The sequence below is a fragment of the Colobus angolensis genome, unplaced genomic scaffold (assembly GCF_000951035.1).
Source record: "Colobus angolensis palliatus isolate OR3802 unplaced genomic scaffold, Cang.pa_1.0 Scaffold95, whole genome shotgun sequence".
Lineage (NCBI taxonomy): Eukaryota > Metazoa > Chordata > Mammalia > Primates > Cercopithecidae > Colobus > Colobus angolensis.
In genome coordinates, this window is record NW_012123487.1 from 5,568,125 (window position 1) to 5,589,050 (window position 20,926).

At 37.0% G+C, this 20,926-nt stretch overlaps 1 protein-coding gene across 1 annotated transcript in view; it reads left to right on the forward strand.

Annotated features, from left to right (window-relative positions):
- Positions 1-619: 619 nt before the first annotated feature.
- Positions 620-20,926, forward strand: part of ABCA12 (ATP-binding cassette, sub-family A (ABC1), member 12) — a 228,171-nt gene continuing 207,864 nt past the window's right edge. The window contains exon 1 of the mRNA XM_011932359.1: positions 620-688. Coding sequence (XP_011787749.1) covers positions 620-688 — 69 coding nt within the window. The remainder of the gene's footprint in view (positions 689-20,926) is intronic.

Consider the following 20,926-nt stretch of genomic DNA (forward strand, 5'->3'; position numbering starts at 1 on the left):
AATCATTTTAATGACACTTTAATATTAAAGAGCCACTGGGCCCAGTGTCTGTGAAATGCTCTCTGTGCCCTGCCTCGGCTAGAGCAGACACTGTGTGCAGGAAAGAAGACAAGAGAATGTAGGACAAGTCCTACTGGCCTGGCAAGGGTCCCACCCCCTAATTCCTGTGACGCATCCAGTGCAGGTGACATGCTCTCTAAGGTGTGGATAGGCAATTAATTTCATGGAGAGTAGGAGGTGTGGGCTCAGCTGCCGCTTTTTTTTTTTCCTCTTAGACATTATCTGAATGATCCTCATTCTTTCTTGAGTCTGGACTTCGTGCAACAAGCAGCACCTGGATATTATTTTAAAATAAGCATAAGCCACCCAAAGATACTGATCTGGGTCCTTCTTTTGGAAGAAGCGTTGATTGAGAAGTGCCTCTTGGTTAAGGATTAACCACAGGGAAAAATCCAGCAGAAACAGAAGAACCGTGGGTTTCTTACCCCAGCCCTCAAGGAAGCTATGCCGTGAAAGGGGTACTGATACACTGATATACAGCAAGTTGGACGGGGCATCAATTCTTCGTTTGTGGAGTGGAGAAAAGAAGAGGAAATCTCTCATTTGGGGTGTTTGAAGGATGGCTTCCCAGTTTCATCAGCTTCGGATCCTGGTCTGGAAAAATTGGCTAGGTGTAAAAAGGCAGCCGGTGAGTTAAAAAAAACAGTGTGGAAGTGTGGGTCATGGGGCAATACGCCAGGTAATCCTAAAAGGTGATGTTAATGAGAAGTAAAAACAGAAGAGTTTAAAGGCATTTTCCAAAGCAGGAAGTAATATATTTAGAATTCATCCCCCTATCTGTCTTATAGCTAATGGAGCGAGTCTTAACATGCCCCTAAAAGCAGCCTTTTGATTTCAGTAAATTAAAAGAGTAAATCAGGACATGCCCTGGGCGAAAAAAAGAACATGACTTGTTACTGGCTGAACTGGAACGTTGAATTCTGGGTTCAAGCCAAAAGGCTTCCAGAATTTTTCTTAATGAATTTCGTTAAAAATGGGATAGAGGAAAGAAGAGTATTATTTGAAATGTACAATAAATGGGAAGAAATATATTGGAAAACCAAAAGCCATAGAAAGTTTGATTGAAAGGTAAAATACAGAACAGAAATAGTTTGAAGTCTATTCGTATAGAAAAGCTACTGAGAAATTTTAGTATCTAAAAATCATTTACTGGGAATGCCAAACAAAAGTATGTATATGTGCCATGTTTCAAGAATATCATTGAATCACTTAGCTTTACTACTACAATCTATCTTCTCTTGCTCATTGCAACATCTTTTTTGTACTCTTACATTAATGTTTGCATTCTAATTACAAAGTTAGCTATTAGATCCTGATCAGATGGCTCCCAAGATGATTGAGAATGGAATTGGTTTCTGGGAATTATTATATATTCAGAAGAATGTTTGAAAATCAGGGAAATCCAAAAAGATATTCAATATACTTTATTTTAAAGTGGTAATTCCCAGTCTTGAATGAGTAATGTACATATTATGCAAATAATATGCATCACAGAAACCAGCATTTTATCTATGCACCTTATCTCACTCTAGGCTTGCTTGGAGTGCCTGACACTTTACTTTAGTGTTTTGATGTGTGTAGTAAGAGGAGGACGTAGATGTTCACTTACCCTTGTGAATTTTGTGGGTAGGGTTTTAAAATCCTAAGGCATGTGATTCCATGGGTGTGGGGTTTGAATATAAAATTATAAACTCATTCATGTTTTTATTTGTTTTTTAACTGGAAAAAAAAAAACACCGAAGAAAAACTCCCCATAATTATCACGTGGTTGATTCTGTGTGGCATTAGCAGGGAAAGGATCCTGGGTGTGTGGATGAGGTCAGAGGATGTGAGTTGGGGCCCCTGCCACTGCTCCTCATGTAACTTAAGTAGCTTAAGACAGTTTCTCTAAGCACTGGTTTTCCCACCATGATGTGGCATGATGAGTTAGATGTGGCATGATGAGTTACATGTGCCATGAAGCCTACCACATCTAACTCATATTGGGGGAAGTACCAAATGTGCTAATGCATTTTAAAGTGCTTTATAATGGTGACACGCTTAGCAAATAGATTAGTGAGGGATTTGAAGCAATGTGTGTCAGATTTTATGCAGATTAATAATGAAAGGAAATTCAGGAGAAGATACTGTGGGTAAAAGGAAGAAATCTACATACAGTAAAGTTTGTAAGTGATAAAAATTCAATAGCTAAAAACAAAAACACGGAGGAACTAAAATCTGTATGTGTTATTGTCAGTAATCTGAATGCTGAGGTCTGTTTTTTTACAACTCTATTTTGTGTAAAAAAAAGTTATAGGAAAAAAAACCCACCCAAATCTCAGGTGAATATGTTTGTTTTTCATGGAGAAATTTTATCTTTAGAAATTTTAATGACAAGTCTTTTTCCTCATTTTGAAAGTTGTGGGTATATCAATTTTCTCCTTTAGGGTTTCTCTTCATTCTAGTCAGTGTTTGCTGGACATGGTGAAATATTTAGGGGAGATGCAAGTCAGATATATTAAAAGTTTTTCAAGCATGACACCTTGCATTATTCCCATCTAGTCAAAACCCCTAAATAAACTCTGGTAACTATATTTTTCCTAGGGAGGGAGAATACATGAGCCCTTAGTTCATTTTGGGACAGGGAATGATTCAGATCTTAAGTGCACCTTAAACAAATGGAAACCAGGACAGATAAGTCTTCATGGTATAGCGAGGTCAAAAAAAGTCCAAAATTTGGGACAGTACAGAAGGCCAACCTGAATCCATTATAACCAACCAGAGGGACAAGAGAGACCTACAGAAGATGGTGATGCAAAAGGAAAAGGAAGGACAATTCCAAGTGGAGGGTGAAAGGGCAAAGAAAGATAAATTTCCTTCACAGTTTCGCCTAGCATCAGCTCTGTCTCTCTATATTGGGAAAAATACTTGAAGACACATGTGGGAAGGATATATGTATGATAGCATTACACTTAAAAAGGAAGAGAGGAATAAGAGGTTGGAAAGTTGGAATTAAAGATCTAAAGATGGATAAAATGAAAAAAATTGCATAAAGGCAAATTAGAAGACAGACAAAATGTGAAATGAAGGTACATATGAATTTGAGGAGAAGTGTGTTTTTGTAGGAGCTACAAAACACACTTGGTTATCCATCAAACAATTTAAAATGCAAGCATTTATATTTCTATACTCATAATCATTCTAAAAATTATACTTTCAAAATATACTTTTACTCATAGAAAAACAGAAATTAAGCTATGGGCACAGGAAATGTATAGTCCTTATTTAATGGTAAAAAAAATGGAAGCATCACCACCATGACAACTTTGCCTAATTTTTATTAGAAATTCCATCACAAAGCAAGGTGGTAGGAAGAACAATTCAAAAGGGAAGAAGTTAAGAATCTATTAATAGAGAAACAAATGACACATGAAAAAAGAAAAGAAAAAGATATAGTAAAAATATTAAGGTAGATTGGAGATTAATGAGGAAATGTGTTGCTTATAAACATATACGCTGGGGCTGGGCACAGCGTCTCATGCCTGTAATCCCAGCACTTTGGGAGGCCGAAGCAGGTGGATTACTTAAGGTTAGGAGTTCAAGACCAGCCTGGCCAATATGGCAAAACTCTACTAAAAATATACAAAAATTAGCTGGGCATGATGGCACACACCTGTAATCCCAGCTACTTGGGAGGCTGAGGCAGGAGAATCACTTGAACCTGGGAGGTGGAGGTGGCAGTGAGCCAAGATCATGCCACTGCACTCTAGCCTGGGTAACAGAGTGAGACTCTGTCTCAAAAAGGCTGTATTTCAGGCTACTCGGGAGGCTGAGGTGGGAGGATTACCTGAGCCTGGGAGGTCAAGGCTACAGTGAGCCTAGATTGAGCCATTGTACTTACTTGTAGACATTTGGTTTTTTGTTGTTGTTGTTGTTGTTGTTTTGTGTTTTTTTTCTGTGACTGTTTCTATTTAAAAATACAAAAAATTAGCTGGGCATGGTGGTGCATGGCTGTATTCCAGGCTACTCGGGAGGCTGAGGTGGGAGGATTACCTGAGCCTGGGAGGTCAAGGCTACAGTGAGCCTAGATTGAGCCATTGTACTCCAGCCTGGGCAAAAAAGTTTTTTTCTCTCTCTCTCTCTCCCCCCCCCCATATATATATGTATATGCCAAAATAGAAAATGAGAAGAGAATTACAAACAGCTATACAATCTGAGAAACAGAATGAGAATAGCATAAGCTAAATATTTAGTTTGGCTATAAAAAAAGGGAATTTTTAATTTTGGTGGTGACTTCCCTCAAAATTATTCTTGGAGTAAATGTCTCTCTCTTTTCCTTGTAAAGTAAGATATCAGAATTCTGGAATATTGGGACATATATAACTGACTTAATTTTACAGGGTCCTAGAATGCTCAAGGGACTTGTCCAAGGTCACACAGCAATTTAAGGCTCAAAGGCAGATTTATCCAAGCATGAATTTATTCTTTCCATTACTTCCTGATGCTTCTCTGTTGCTCCCAAGTTGAGTTTTTTCCCTAACATTCTCTGATCCCTACTTAACAATTAGCCCACCAAAGAACAGATCATATCTGGTAAGGAGGCCTTAGAAATTGATGATACTTAATATCTGTGATAATATCAATTCTCAGTTGTATTGCCAAAAAATGAATATTAAAGGAAAATGAAAAATACACTAAGTACTAAAAGAAATGTTAGGTAATAGAGAAAGCCAACCAGGTGTAGTTGCTAACCTGCTGGGCTTGTAATTTAGCTTTAAAAATAATGAAATAGTGAAGAAATACTCCAGCAGAGATGGTTAGCAATAGGAAGGCTTACCTAATGAGATGCTAGTTCATGACAGGAAAGAGTACTGGGACAGCAAAGAGATTGCAGGCTGAAAGATTAGATAATATTAGAGTTTATCTTTCATTAAGATGACAAAGTCTATGAGAAATATGAGATTGTGTAAAGTGACCAAAGCTACACATTATTGGAATTCTTGATAGGGAGAAAAAGTAAACAACTTGAAAAACATATTTTAGAGAATAATTCAAGAAAATTTCCCTAATCTTGCTTGAGTGGTAGACATCCAGATATTACCAGACATTCAGATAAATTTAGAGAATACTTGTGAGAGTTTATGCAAGCCAAACATCGCCAACTCAGAGTCACCAGACCATCCAAAGTCCATACTAAAAAAAAATAAAATAAATAAAATAAAATAAAATAAAATTTAAAGCCAGTTACAGAGAAGAGTCAAAGCACCTACAAAGGACAACTGATTAGACTAACAGTGGACTTCTCAGCAGAAGCCCTATGACAGAAAAGATGAGGATCTATTTTTAGCCTCCTTAAAGAAGAAAAAATGCCAGCTGAAATTTTATATCCTGCCAAACTGAGTTTCATAAATGAAGGAGAAAGTCTTTCCCAGCCAAGAAAACACTAAGAGAATTTGTCATCATTAGCCTGGTCCTACAAGAAATTTTCAAAGGATTTCTAAATATAGAAACAAAAGGACAACACAGAGAAAGATACATAAGCACAAAGTTCACAGATCTTGTAAAGCAACTGCACAACAGAAACCTCAAAAGAACTAGCTAACAACATTACATCAAGAACAAAATCTCACGTATCAACATTAACTTTTAACATAAATGCCTCAATGCCATGCTTAAAAGATATAGAGTGGCAAATAGGATTTCAAAAAAGACACAGCCATCTTCTGTCTACAAGAGACTCACCTACTGACTAAAGATGCATTCAGACTCAAAGTAAAAGGTAGAAAAAGATATATCACACAAATGGAAAAGAAAAGCAAACAGGAATAGCCATTCTCATATCAGATAAAACAGACGTTAAACCAACAACAGTTTAAAAAAAGACAAATACATTGTGTAATGATAAAAGATTCAATACAACAAGAAGATTTAACTATCCCGAGTATATATGAACCCAATACTGAAGCACCCAGCTTTATAAAATAAGTACTACTAGACCTAGGAAAACAGATTAGTAACAATACACTAATAGTGGTGGACTTCAACACCCCACCGATATTACTAGACAGATAATCAAGGCAGAAAATCAACAAGGAAACTCTGGACTTAAATTGGACTATAGAGCAAAAAGACTTAATAGACATTTATAGAACATTATACCCAACAACTGCAGAATATACATTCTTCTCATCTGTGCATGAAACATTCCCCAAAATTAACTGTATACTCATCTGTAAGGGAAGTCTCAATAAATTTAAAAAAAAATTGAAATCATATCAAGTATCTTCTTGGGCCACAGTGGAATAAGATTGGAAATCAATACTAAGGAGAAACTTTCAAAACTATACAAGTACATAGAAACTAAACAACTTTCTCCTGAACAACTTTTGTGTAAATAATGATGGCAGAAATTTAAAAAAAAATCTTTCAAAACAAATAAGAATAAAGACACACTATACCAAAACTCCTAGGATACAGCAAAGGCAGTGCTAAGAGGAAAGTTTATAGCATTAAATGCTTACATCAAAAAGATAGAAAGATCTCAAATTAACAATTTAACATCACACTTGAAAGTACTAGAAAAACAAGAGCAAAACAAAATAAAAGCTATCAGAAGGAAAGAATAACACAGATCACAGCAAAAATAAATGAGATTGAGGCCAAAAAAAAAAAAAGATAGAAAGGATCAATGAATGAAAAGTTGATCCTTTGAAAGGCTAAACAAAATGGATAGACCGCCTGCTAGACTAAGGAAAAAAGAAAGATTCAAATAAGTACTAGAAATGATAAGAAGACATCACAACTGTTACCGGAGAAATAGAAAAGATCATCAAAGACTACTATGAATACCTCTATTCAAACAAACTAAAAAACCTAAAGAAGATGAATACATTCCTGGTAACATACAACCCCCAAGATTGAACCAGGAAGAAATAGAAACCCTGAACAGACCAATAACAAGTAATGAAATTAAATCAATAATAATAAAAAAAACTCTCCCGATAAAAAAAGCCCAGGACAAGATGGATTCATGGCCAAATTTTACCAGATGTGCAAAGAAGAGGTGGTACCAGTCTTGGTGAAACTATTCCAAAAGAAATCAAAGAGGAGGGCTCCCTTCCCAACTCATTCTATGAATTCAGTATCACCATGATTATCAAAATCAGGCAAGAACACAACAACAACAAAAAAGAAAACTACAGGCCAATATTTCTGCTAAACATAGATGCAAAAATCCTCAACAAAATACTAGTAAACTATAACAGCACATGAAAAAATAATTCACCATGATCAGGGAAGCAAAGATGGCTCAACATATACAAACCAATAAACATGATCCACCACATAGTCAAAACCAAGCACAAAGACCATATGATCATCTCAATAGATGCAGAAAAAGCATTCCATAAAATCCAACATCCTTTCATGATTAAAAAAAAAAAAAAGCAGACTAGGCATAAATGAAATGTACCTCAAAATAATAAGAGCCATATATGACAAACCCACAGCCAACATCATGCTGAATGAGGAAAAGTTGAAACATTTCCCCTAAGAACTGGAACAAGACAAGGATGTTCAGTATCACTACTTCTATTCAACATAGCACTGAAAGTCCTAGCTAGAGCTATCAGGCAAGAGAAAGAAATAAAAGGCATCCAAATTGGAAAAGAGGAAGTCAACTTATCTCTGTTCACTGAGATGAACAGGTCTATGCCATGATCATATACCTAAAAAACCCTAAAGACTCCTCTAGAAGACTTCTAGGCCTGATTAGTGACTTTAGTAAAGTCTCAGAATACAAAATCAACATACACAAATCAACATTTTTAATACACCAACACTGATATATCTGAGAACCAAATCAGGAACTTAATGCCATTTAAAATAGCTGCACAAAAAATACCTAGACATATATTTAACCAAGGAGGTGAAAGATCTCTACAAGGAGAACTACAAAACAGTGATGCTTTAATTTCTTTAAATTGTAGATAACATCAATAAATGGAAAAACATTCCATGCTCGTGAATTGGAAGAATCAATATTGTTAAAATGACCATATTCTCGAAGCAATCTATAGACTCAGTGTAATTCCTAACAAATTACTAACGTCATTTTTCACAGAATTAAAAAAAAATCCTGAAGTGTACATAGAACCAAGAGAAAGCCTGAATAGCCAAAGTACTCCTAAGGAAGAGGACAAATCTGGAGACATCACATCACCTGACTTCAAATTATATTACAAGGCTATGGTAACTAAAACAGCATGATACTGACACAAAAATAGACACAGATCAATAGAACAGAACAGAGAACCCCAAAATAAAGCCACATACCTACATCCGACTGATCTTCATAAGGCTAACAAAAATAACAATGCAGAAAGGACACCCTATTCAATAAATGGTGCTTGGTAACTACCTAGCCACATGCAGAAGAATGAAACTGGATCCCTATTTCTCATCACATAAAAAAATTAACTCAAGATGGATTAAAGACCTAAACATAGGACTTAAACTATAAAAATCTTAAAAGAAAGCCTGGAAAAACTTTTCTGGACATTAGCCTAGGCAAAGGATTTATAATGAAGACCCCAAAAGCAAATGCAGCAAAGCAAAAATAGACAAATGGGACTTAATCAAACCAAAATGTTTCTGCAGAATAATCAACAGGATAAACAGGTAATCAACAGGATAAACAGACAACCTACAGAATGGGCGAAATTATTTACCAATTATGCCTCTGAAATGAATTAATATCTAGAATCTATAAAGAACTCAAACAGATCAACAGAAAGAAAATGAACAACCCCATTAAAAACCAGGCAAAGGATATGAGCAGATATTTCTCAAAAGAAGAAATACAACTGGTCAACCAACACATGAAAAAATTCTCAATATCATGAATCATAAGAGAAATGTAAATTTAAACCACACTGAGATGCCACCTTACACCAGTCAGAATGGCTATTACTTAAAAGTCAGTGTGGAGCCTGCGGCAACTCCTGCTGTCACTGGACACAGATCAGGCAGCACCTGGGACATGACCTTGAGACCTGAGATCAGACACAGACCTTCTGAAGGAAGTGGACTGCTCCTAAAGGATCCAAGAGACCCCTCCAAAACTGTGAGTGCCCTAATTGCGGAAGTGGAAAGGGAGACTCTCATCTCCCGATTACACACCCCCACAGGAGAAGCTGAAGGCACTGGTATCCACAGCAGAGAGCTCATAGACAGTTCACATCCCAGGACTCTGTGCAGACAACCCACAGTACTAGTCCAGAGCCAGGTAGACTAGCTGGGTTGCGAGACTCAGAAGAGAGACAACAATCACTGCTCTTGGCTCACAGGAAGCCACATCCACAGGAAAAGGGGGAGAGTACTACACCAAGGGAACACCCTATGGGACAAAAAATCTGAACAACAGCCTTCAGACATAGACCTTCCCTCTGACCGAGCCTACCCAAATAAGAAGGAAACAGAAAACCGGTGCTGGTAATATGCCCAAAGAAGGCTCTTCAGCACCCACAGAAAATCACACTAGTTCACCAGCAATGGATCCAAACCAAGAATAAATCTCTGATTTACCTGAAAAAGAATTCAGGAGGTTAGTTATGAAGCTAATCAGGGAGGGACCAGAGAAAGGCGAAGCCCAGTGCAAGGGAATCCAAAACCTGATACAAGAAGTGAAAGGAGAAATATTCAAGGAAATAGATAGCTTAAAGAAAAAAAAAATTTAAAATTGGGAAATTTTGGACAAACTTTTAGAAATGCAAAATGCTCTGGAAAGCCTCAGCAATATAATTGAACAAGTAGAAGAAAGAAATTCAGAGCTCAAAGACAAGGTCTTAGAATTAATTCAGTCCAACAAAGACAAAGAAAAAGAATAAGAAAACATCAACAAAACTTCCAAGAAGTCTAAAATTATGTTAAATGATCAAACCTAAGAATAATTGGTGTTCCTAAGGAAGAAGAGAATCCTAAAAGCTTGGAAAACACATTTGCGGGAATAGTCGAGGAACACTTCCCTGACTTTGCTAGAGACCTAGACATCCAAATACAAGAAGCACAAAGAACACCCAGGAAATTAGTTGCAAAAAGATCTTTGCCTAGGCACATTGTCATCAGGTTATCCAAAGTTAAGATGAAGGAAAGAATCTTAAGAGCTGTGAGGCAGAAGCACTAGGTAACCTATAAAGGAAAACTTATCAGATTAACAGCAGATTTCTCAGCAGAAACCCTAGAAGCTAGAAGGGATTGGGGCCTTATCTTTAGCCTCCTCAAATAAAGCAATTATCATTCAAGAATTTTGTATCCAGCAAAACTAAGCATTATATATGGAGAAAAGATATAGTCCTTTTCAGACAAATGCTGAGATAATTCACCATTACCAAACCACCACTACAAGAACTGCCAAAAGGAGCTCTAAATCTTAAAACAAATCCTGGAACCACATCAAAACAGAACCTCTTTAAAAAATAAATCACACAGGACCTATAAAACAAAAATACAAGTTAAAAAGCAAAAGCAAAATAAAGTACACAGGAAACAAAGAGCATCATGAATTTAATGGTACCTCACATTTCAATACCAACACTGAATGTAAATGGCCTAAATGATCCACTTAAAATATACAGAACCACTGAATGGATAGCAACTCACCAACCATCTGCTGCCTTCAGGAAACTCATCTAGCACAAAAGGACTCACATAAACTTAAAGTAAAGGGGTGGAAAAAGGCACTTCATGCAAATGGACACCAAAAGCAAGCAGGGGTAGCTATTCTTGCATCACACATAACAAAGTTTAAAGCAACAGCAGTTAGAAGAGACCAAGGGTGAAATTATATAATGGTAAAAGGCCTTGTCCAAGAGGAAAGTATCACATTCCTAAACATATAGGCACCTAACATTGGAGCTCCCAAATTTATAAAACAATTACTAATAGACCTAAGAAATGAGATAGACAGCAACATAGTAATAGCGGGGGGTGGGGGGCATCAATACTCCACTGACAGCATTAGAAACGTCATCAAGACAGAAAGTCAACAAAGAAACAATGGATTAAACTATACCTTGGAACAAATGGACTTAACAGATCTATACAGAACATTTCAACCAACAATCACTGAATATACATTCTGTTCAACAGTGCATGGAACTATCTTCAAGATAGTCCATATGATAGGCCATAAAACAAGCGTCAGTAAATTTAAGAAAATTGAAACTATATCAAGCACTTTCTCAGACCACAGTGGAATTAAACTGGAAATGAACTCCAAAAGGAATCTTCACAACCATGCAAACACATGGAACTTAAATAACTTGCTCCTGAATGAACATTGGGTCAAAAACAAAATCAATATGGAAATTTAAAAATTCTTCGAACTCAACAACAGTAATGACACAACCTATGAAAACCTCTGGGATACAGCAAAGGCAGTGCTAACAGGAAAGTTCATAGCCCTAAAGGCCTGCATCAATAAGACCGAAAGAGCACAAACTGACACTCTAAGGTCACACCTCAAGGAACTAGAGAAAGAAGAACAAACCAAACCCAAACCCAACAGAAGAAAGGAAATAACCAAGATCAGAGCAGAACTAAATGATATTGAAACAAAAATAAATTACAAAAGAGAAATAAGACAAAAAGCTGGTTCTTTGAAAAGATAAATAAAATAGACCACTGGCAAGATTGACCAAGAAAAGAAGAGAGAAAATCCAAGTAACTTCACTAAGAAACGAAACGAGATAATACAGCTGACACGATGGAAATACACAAGATCATTCAAGGCTACTATGAACACCTTTCTGCACATAAACTAGAAAACCTAGAAGAGATGGAGAAATTCCTAGAAAAATACAACCCTTCTAACTTAAATCAGGAAAAATTAGATTCCCTGAACAGACCAATAACAAGCAAGGAGATTGAAATGGTAATTAAAACATTACCAACAGAAAAAAAGCCCAGGACCAGACAGATTCACAGCAAAATTCTACCATAAATTCAAAGAAGAATTGGTACCAATCCTTTTGAAACTATTCCACAAGATAGAGAAAGAAGGAACCCCTACCCCCTAATTCATTCTATGAAGTCAGCATCACCCTAATACCAAAACCAGGAAAGGACGTAAGCAAAAAACAAAACGACAGACCAATATCCTTGATGAACATAGATGCTAAAATCCTTAACAAAATACTTACTAACCAAATCCAACAACATATTAAAAAGATAATCCACCATGATCAGGTGGGTTTCATACCAGCGATGCAGGGATGATTTAACATAGGCAAGTCAATAAATGTGATATACCACATAAACAATTAAAAACAAAAATCACATGATCATCTTAATAGATGCAGAAAAAACACCTGACAAAATCTAGTGTTCCTTTATGATGAAAACTCTTGGCAAAATCGGCGTACAAGGGACATAGCTTAATGTAATAAAAGCCGCCTATGACAAACTCACAGCCAACATAATACTGAATGGGGAAAAGCTGAAAGCATTCCCTCTGAGAACTGGAACAAGACAAGGATGCCCACTCTCATCACTCCTCTTCAATATAGTACTGGAATTCCTACCCAGAGCAATCAGGCAAACGAAAGAAATAAAGGGCATCCAAATCAGTAAAGAGGAAGTCAGACTGTCACTGTTTGCTGACGATATGATTGTTTACCTTGAAAACCCTAAGGACTCCTCCAGAAAGCTCCCAGAACTGATAAAAGAATTCAGCAAAATTTCTGGATAGAAGATTAACGAACACAAATCAATAGCTCTTCTCTACACCAACAGTGACCAAACAGAGAATCAAATCAATAACTCAGCCCCTTTTACAATAGCTGTAAAAAAATAAAATACTTAGGAATATACCTAACAAAGGACTCAAAAGCCCTCTGCAAGGAAAACTAGGAAACACTGCTGAAAGAAATCACAGACAATGCAAACAAATGGAAACACTTCCCATGCTCATGGATGGGTAGAATCAATATTGTGAAAATGACCATACTGCCAAAAGCAATCTACACATTCAATGCAGTCCCCATCAAAATACCACCATCATTCTTCACAGAGTTAGAAAAAAACATTTCTAAAACTCAAATGGAACCAAAAAGCCCACATAGCCAAAGCAAGACTAAGCAAAAAGAACAAATCTGGAGGCATCACACTACCTGATTTCAGACTCTACTATAAGGCCATAGTCACCAAAACAGCATGGTACTGGTATAAAAATAGGCACGTAGACCAATGGAACAGAATAGAGAACCCAGGAATAAGCCCAAATACTTACAGCCAACTGATTTTCCACAAAGCAAACAAAATCATAAAGTGGGGAAAGGACACCCTTTTCAACAAATGGTGCTGGGATAATTGGCTAGCCACATGTAGGAGAATGAAACTGGATCCTCATCTCACTTTATACAAAAATCAACTCAAGATAGATTAAGGACTTAAACCTAAGAACTGAAACTATAAAAATTCTGGAAGATAACATTGGAAAAAAATCCCTCTAGATGTTGGCTTAGGCAAGGATTTCATGACCAAGAACCTAAAAGCGAATGCAATAAAAACAAAGATAAATAGCTGAAACCTAATTAAACTAAAGAACTTTTGCATGGCACAAGGAACAGTCAGCAGAATAAATACACAACACACAGAGTGGCAGAAAATCTTCACAATCTATACATCTGACAAAGGACTAATATCCAGAATCTACAACAAACTCAAATAGATCAGTAAGAAAAAAACAATCCCATCAAAAAGTGGGCTAAGGACATGAACAGACAGTTCTCAAAAGAAGATATACAAATGGCCAACAAACATGAAAAATGCTGAGCATCACTAATGATCAGGGAAATGAAAATCAAAACCACAATGTGATAGCACTTCACTCCTGCAAGAATGGTCATAATCAAAAAGTCAAGAAAGAATAGACAACAGCATGGATGAGGTGAACAGGGAACACTTCTACACTGCTGGTGGGAATGTAAACTAGTACAGCCACTATTGAAAACAGTGTGGAAATTCCTTAAAGAACTAAAAGTAGAACTGCCATTTGATCCAGCAATCCCACTACTATCTACCCAGAGGAAAATAAGTCATTATTCGAAAAGGTACTTGCACACACATGTTTATAGCAGCACAATTCACAATTGCAAAATTGTGGAACCAACCCAAATGCCCATCAATCGACAAGTGGATAAAGAAACTGTGGTGTATATATGTGTGTGTATATATACATATATATATATGATGGAATACTACACAGCCATAAAAAGAATGAATTAACAGCATTTGCAGTGACCTGGATACGATTGGAGACTATTATTCTAAGTGAAGTAACTCAGAATGGAAAACCAAACATTGTTTGTTCTCACTAATATGTGGGAGCTAAGTTATGAGGACACAAAGGCATAAGAATGATGCAATGGACTTTTGAGGCTTGGGGGGAAGAGTGAGAGGGTGACGAGGGATAGAAGAGTACAAATGTGGTGCACTGTATACTGCTTGGGTGCTAGGTGCACTAAAATCTCAGAAATCACCACTTAAGAACTTATGTCACCAAATAATACACGTACCCCAATAACTTATGGAAAAAAAGAAGGAAAAAAAGGAAAACAGAAAAGCCAAAAAATAACAGATGTTGGATGGATGCAGAGGAAAGAAAACATTCATACACTGTTGATGAAAATGTAAATTAGTTCAGACTACGGAAAACGGTATGGAAATATCTCAAGGAATTGAAAATAAAGCTACCATTTGAATCAGCAGTCTCACTACTGGGTATCTACCCAAAAGACACATGCACTCGTATGTTTACTGCAATGCTACTTACAATAGTCAAGTCATGGAAATGACCTAAGTGTCCACCAACAGTTGATTGGATAAAGAAAATGTGGCAGGCCAGGTGCAGTGGCTCACACCTGTAATCCCAGCACTTTGGGAGGCTGAGGTGGGCAGATCACTTGAGGTCAGGAGTTTGAGACCAGCCTGACCAACATGGTGAAACCACATATCTACTCAAAATACAAAGTTAGCCAGATGTGGTGGCAGACACCTATAATCCCAGCTACTCTTGAGGCTGAGGCAATGAATCACTGGACCCAGGAGGTGGAGGTTACAGTGAACTGAGATTGTGCCACTGCACCCCAGACTGGGCAACAGAGCAAAATTCCATCTTAGAAAAGAGAAAAAGAAAAGAAAAGAAAATATGGTATATCAGCACCGTCGAATGCTACACAGCCGTAAAAAAGAATGAAATCATGTCCTTTGCGGCAACATGGATGGAGCTGGAGGCCATTATCCTAAGCGAACTAACATAGAAGCAGAAAATCACATATCGTGTGTTCTCACTTATAAGTGGAAACTAAACAAATGGTACACATGGGCATAAAGTCAGAGAAAATAGACTCTGGGAATGTCATTGTGGGGAAGGGATGATGGGTGAGAAATTACCTACCGGATACAATGTACAATATTTTGGTGATGGGCACACTAGAAGCCTAGTCCTTACCATTACACATGTAATATCCATGTAACCAACAAGCACATGTACCCCCAAATCTCAAATTTTTAAAAAAGAAGATAGGTCCTAAATAGGCATATCAAGGAGTGACTTCAGATTTCAACAGAGGTGGGATCTAATTCCGGCCTTCTGACCTAAAGAAGGGAAATTAACTGTAGTTGTTTATTTTCTGTGGTAACTGCTTTGGTAGTGGATCACACTGTAGCCCAGTTGATGATAGAACTAGCTTTTCCACTCATTGTCACAACTTGCTAAAGGCTTACATTTTGGATCAACTTGATATACCCTCCTGCAATCCCCACCTTGCTCATATTACTACCTTTCACAGTGACTGCAGAAAGAAGAAAACTTTGCTTCAAAATTTAAGAGCAAGTTTGTCTATGCATTAAAATATTTTTTAGAATAAAACAAATTAGGATTAAACCCTAATTTCAAAATAATCCTAAATCAGATTGAAATAAACTAGGTCCTGCACAACCTACTCAACTATGTGGTCAATCTTCCAGTTCCTTTTATCTCTTCTGAATTGGTATCATTTACTCCTTTAATCCCTTTTAATTGCTCAAAAATTTTAGTTCTACCTATAGATTATGGTGCCTGGCACATAGTAGACATGCAAATTTTATGAATGTAGTCAATCATTAAAAAGTAACTGAGGTGAAGAGGTTTCAGAAATGGGAGCAATAGAGGAGTTAATTGACTTAATGTCTGATAAAAATCCATTGCTTCTGTAAACACCATAAAAAATTTACCAATCTTTAAAGTTCAAATCTATAAGTATGGATTTCACAAAAGTTTCTTGATTCCAGTCTTGAGATGAGTCATTTCTTTAGATGGCAGTGAGGTACACAAGTGTATTAGTCTGTTCTCATGCTGCTAATAAAGATATACCTTAAACTGGGTAATTTATAAAGAAAGAGGTTTAATGGACTCACAGTTTCACATGGCTGGGGAGGCCTCACACTCATGGTGGAAGGCAAAGAAGCGGCAAAGATACATTTTACATGGCAGCAGGCAAGAGCTTGGGCAAGGGAACTCCCATTTATAAAACCATCAGATCTCATGAGACTTGTTCACTATCATGAGAACAGCACAGGAACGACCCACCCCCATGATTCAATTACCTCCCACTGGCTTCCTCCCACAATACGTGGGGATTATGGGAGCTACAGTTCAGCAGGAGATTTGGGTGGGGACACAGCCAAATCATATCAACCAGAAAGACTAATTAGTTGAGAACTCTGAGCCATTTTTATTTCCTCACTGGGAAACTAAGTTTGTTCATGGGAACTAAGGTTTATTCTGGGTCTTAGGTAGCAAACTCTTACTTTGCAATGTAAACCTTGGAATCCTCTTGTTACCATCAAATAACAGTCATTCTTGTCTTATAGGACAATGCTAAAATAAAGAAATTAAAAAGGGAAAAAGAGATAGTGTACTTTGTATATGGAAGTTTGAGCAATTTTTATTTTCAAGTTTGCAATAAAAAGTTCTAATTCTAGGTTACAAGGAGTCCTTTAAATGACTTTCAATGCTCTCATAGAATAAATTAATAAAAGTGTAGTATTCAAATCAAAGACAGCCAGTAATCCATTTTATAGTGGGTTAGATCTATAATTTAGTGATTAACTCTGCTAGTGTAGCCAGACTCTCTGGGTTCAAACACCAGCTCTACTGCTTAGTGGCTTCTAGAAGAAAAGCTCCTTTAGTCATTTTAAGATCCTGTCTTCCCATCGGCAAGAGGAAAGGAGGTTATTATGTTAAAAGTGATAATGTATGTTGTGTTTAGCAGAGCATGTTGCATAATCTAAGCAGTCAATATAAGCTATTATAATTTGGAGTATCGTATTGAATGCTAACATTAATTATAACAAGACCACTTGACAACAAGAATTCATCCTGGGGAACATATTTTGTAACAGTACTTAATGGAATTCTTAACATTGCCGAGGGGAAGAGGGGATTTTGTCTTTCTTCAAATACCCATAGAATTCTCATGTGGAAGAGGAGGCCAAACTTAGACAAATAGGCAGTAGTTACGGGAAGAAATATTTCACCTTAATGTAAGCAAAAATATCAGACAATATGAGTTATCCAATGATGAAGCAGTCTCATAGTAAACTTCCAGTCACTAGAAGCATTCACATAGAGGTTGGATAACCATATGGCAGATATATTTTCCCTAAGTCTTAACGTACCAGTCATTCTGGACTTATTTCTGTTCCTGGAATATCCCCCTCTCTTCCCCATCTGTGGATCTTCACACATATGCTTCTTCTGCTCAAAAGACTCCCACTTCTTTCTCATGCTCCATCCAACACACATTTATTTCTTCTGTTTGACCCTTTTTCATCCTTCATGTTTTAGACTCAGTTGTCTTTGATTTATCTTTCTCTTGCATTCTTTACTTTCTATGTCATAGTATGCATTCCAGCTAACTGTAGTTATTTTTTTCAATTTCTATTTTAGATATGGGGAGTATGTGTGCAGGATTGTTAGATGAGTATATTGCATCCAGGTGGTGAGCATAGTACCAAATAGGTGGTTTTTCAACCCATGCCTCCATCCCTCCCTCCTCTAGTACTCTGCAGTGTCTGTTGTTCCCATGTGTATGTCCATAAGTGCTCAATGTTTAACTCCCACTTATAAGTGAGAACACAGAGTATTTAGTTTTCTGTTCTTACATTAACTTGCTAAGGATTATGGCTTCAGCTCCATCCATGTTGTTGCAAACAACATGATTACATGATTTCATTCTTTTTCATGGATATGTAATATTCCATGGTGTATATGTACCACATTTTCTTTATCCAATTCACCGTTGATGGACAGGTAGGTTGATTTCGTGTCTTTGTTATTGTCAGTAGCAAGGTGATGAACATATGAGTGTATGTATCTTTTTGTTATAATGATCTTTTTTCCTCTGGTTATATGCCCAGTAAAGGGGATTGCAAGGTTAAATGGTAGCTTTGTTTTAGGTTCTTTTGAGAAATCTCCAAACTGCTTTCCACAGTGGCTGAACCGATTTATACTCCCAGCAACAGTAGATAAGTGTTCCCTATTCTCTGAAGCCTCGCCAGCATCTGTTTTTTTGTTATCGTTTTTTGATTATTATTATTTTTTTTACTTTTTAATGATGGCCATTCTGACTTATGTGAGGCCAAAACAGTATGGCACTGGTCCAGAAACAGGTGCATATAACAACTGAACAGAATTGGAAACTGAGAAATAAAGTGCCATACTCACAACCACCTGATCTTTGACAAGGCTCGCAAAACCAAGCAATGCGGGAAAGGACTCCCTATTCAATAAGAGGTGCTAGGATAACTGACCAGCCATATGCAGGAGAATAAAACTGGGCCCCTGCCTTTCCCCATATATAAAAATTAACTCAAGATGGATTAGGAAATGTAAGACCTCAAATTCTAAAAATCCTAAAAGAAAATCTAGGAAATACCCTTCTTGACATTGGCCTTGACAAATCATATTTGGCTAAGTCCCCAAAAGCAATTGTAACAAAACCACGAATTGATAAATGGGACCTAATTAAGCTAAAGAGCTTCTGCCCAGCAAAAGAAATCATCAGCCAGGAGTGGTGGCTCATGCCTGTAATCCCAGCATTTTGGGAGGCCAAGGCTGGCAGATCACCTGCGGTCAAGAGTTCAAGAGTAGCCTGATCAACATGGTGAAACCCTGTCTCTACTAAAAATACAAAAATGAGCCAGGCGTGGTGGCACACGCCTGTAATCACAGCTACTTGGGAGGCTGAGGCAGGAGACTTGCTTGAACCTGGGAGGTGGAGGTTGCAGTAAGCTGAGATCGTGCCACTCTACCCTGGGCAACAGAGCAAGAATCGGTCTCCAAAAAAAAATATATATATATATATCAATTGAGGAAACAGATAACCTAAAGAATGGCAGAAAATACTCTCAAACTCTGCATGCAACAGAGGTCTAATATCCAGAATCTATACAAACTTAAATCAGCAAGCAAAAACCAAATAATCCCATTTAAAAAATTGGCAAAAGACATGAACAGACGCTTCTCAAAAGATGACATACAAGTGGCCAACAAACATAAAAAACATATAAGAATGCTCATCCTCACTAATCATAGAGAAATGCAAATTAGTTGTAATTATTTTTTTGTTTCCCTTTCTCAAAAGACTGAAAACTTACATTGCTATATCCCCAGTGTCTGGTCCATAGTAGATGCTCAACAATTTTTTGTTGTATTTATGTGTAGATCTTAAATAAATGATTACTGTTTTATATGTATTTATATGTATACTCTAAATTTCCTTAAAACTCTCCAAAACTATGATGATATGAAGAGGAATGAAAAGTCTTCATCTTAGCCTTTTGTTTTTGTTTTTGGATCGAGGCAAAAGAAATCCTATTCAAATATAGAAATTGTATTGATATTCAGTTTCATATCATTCTTTTTTCTATTAATATTTTTTTTTTTTTTGAGACGGAGTCTCACTCCGTCATCCAGGCTGGAGTGCAGTAGCGAGATCTCGGCTCACTGCAACCTCCACCTCTTGGGTTCAAATGATTCTTCTGCCTCAGCCTCCTGAGTAGCTGAGACTACAAGCACATGCCACCATACTCGGCTAATTTTTGTATTTTCATTAGAGACGGGTTTTCACCGTGTTGACCAGGCTGGTCTCAAACTCCTGACCTCAAGCAATCCGCCCGCCTCGGCCTCCCAAAGTGCTGGGATTACAGGCATTAGCCACCATGCCCTGCTGGGTATCATTTATTTTTGACATAACCAGCCTCAGGCTACTCTAGTACAAAGGCACAAACTCAAATGTCTGTAGGGACAAAATATGTAATGTATAGGTAAAGTACAGCAAGCACTTCATTAAAAAGTGGGGAATGGTGACATCTGTGATGAACTAGAGAGTACTTTCCCCATTTAAAGGCATTCACATTTCATTGAAAACAGTAACAAAACCGTGTGCAAGAAACAAAACAGCTCCATGAGTCTGATGTGATCTTTCTACCGCCAGTCTGTTACTTCTGCTCTAGGATAATAAGATGTAGTAATTAAATTCACAGAGTCTCCAAACAGTAGTTTAGTTTCATATAATTTAAAAAATATATAGTTAGACTTGTTTACTTAAAATTCACCTGTATCTTATTTTCTTTACTGTTTAGTGAAAATGGTAAGATAATAACAATGGTAGATAAAAATAGAATCAGATAGTCTAGCATTAATTAGAATAAAGGGTTCTGACAACGTAATAAAGTAGTGATATCCTAAAGTTGAAATTATATGCTTTGCCCGAATTTTTTAGAACATCAGGTTTTTGAAATTTGCAAATACTGGAAATAATAGTTCTTAGCAGGTGCAGAG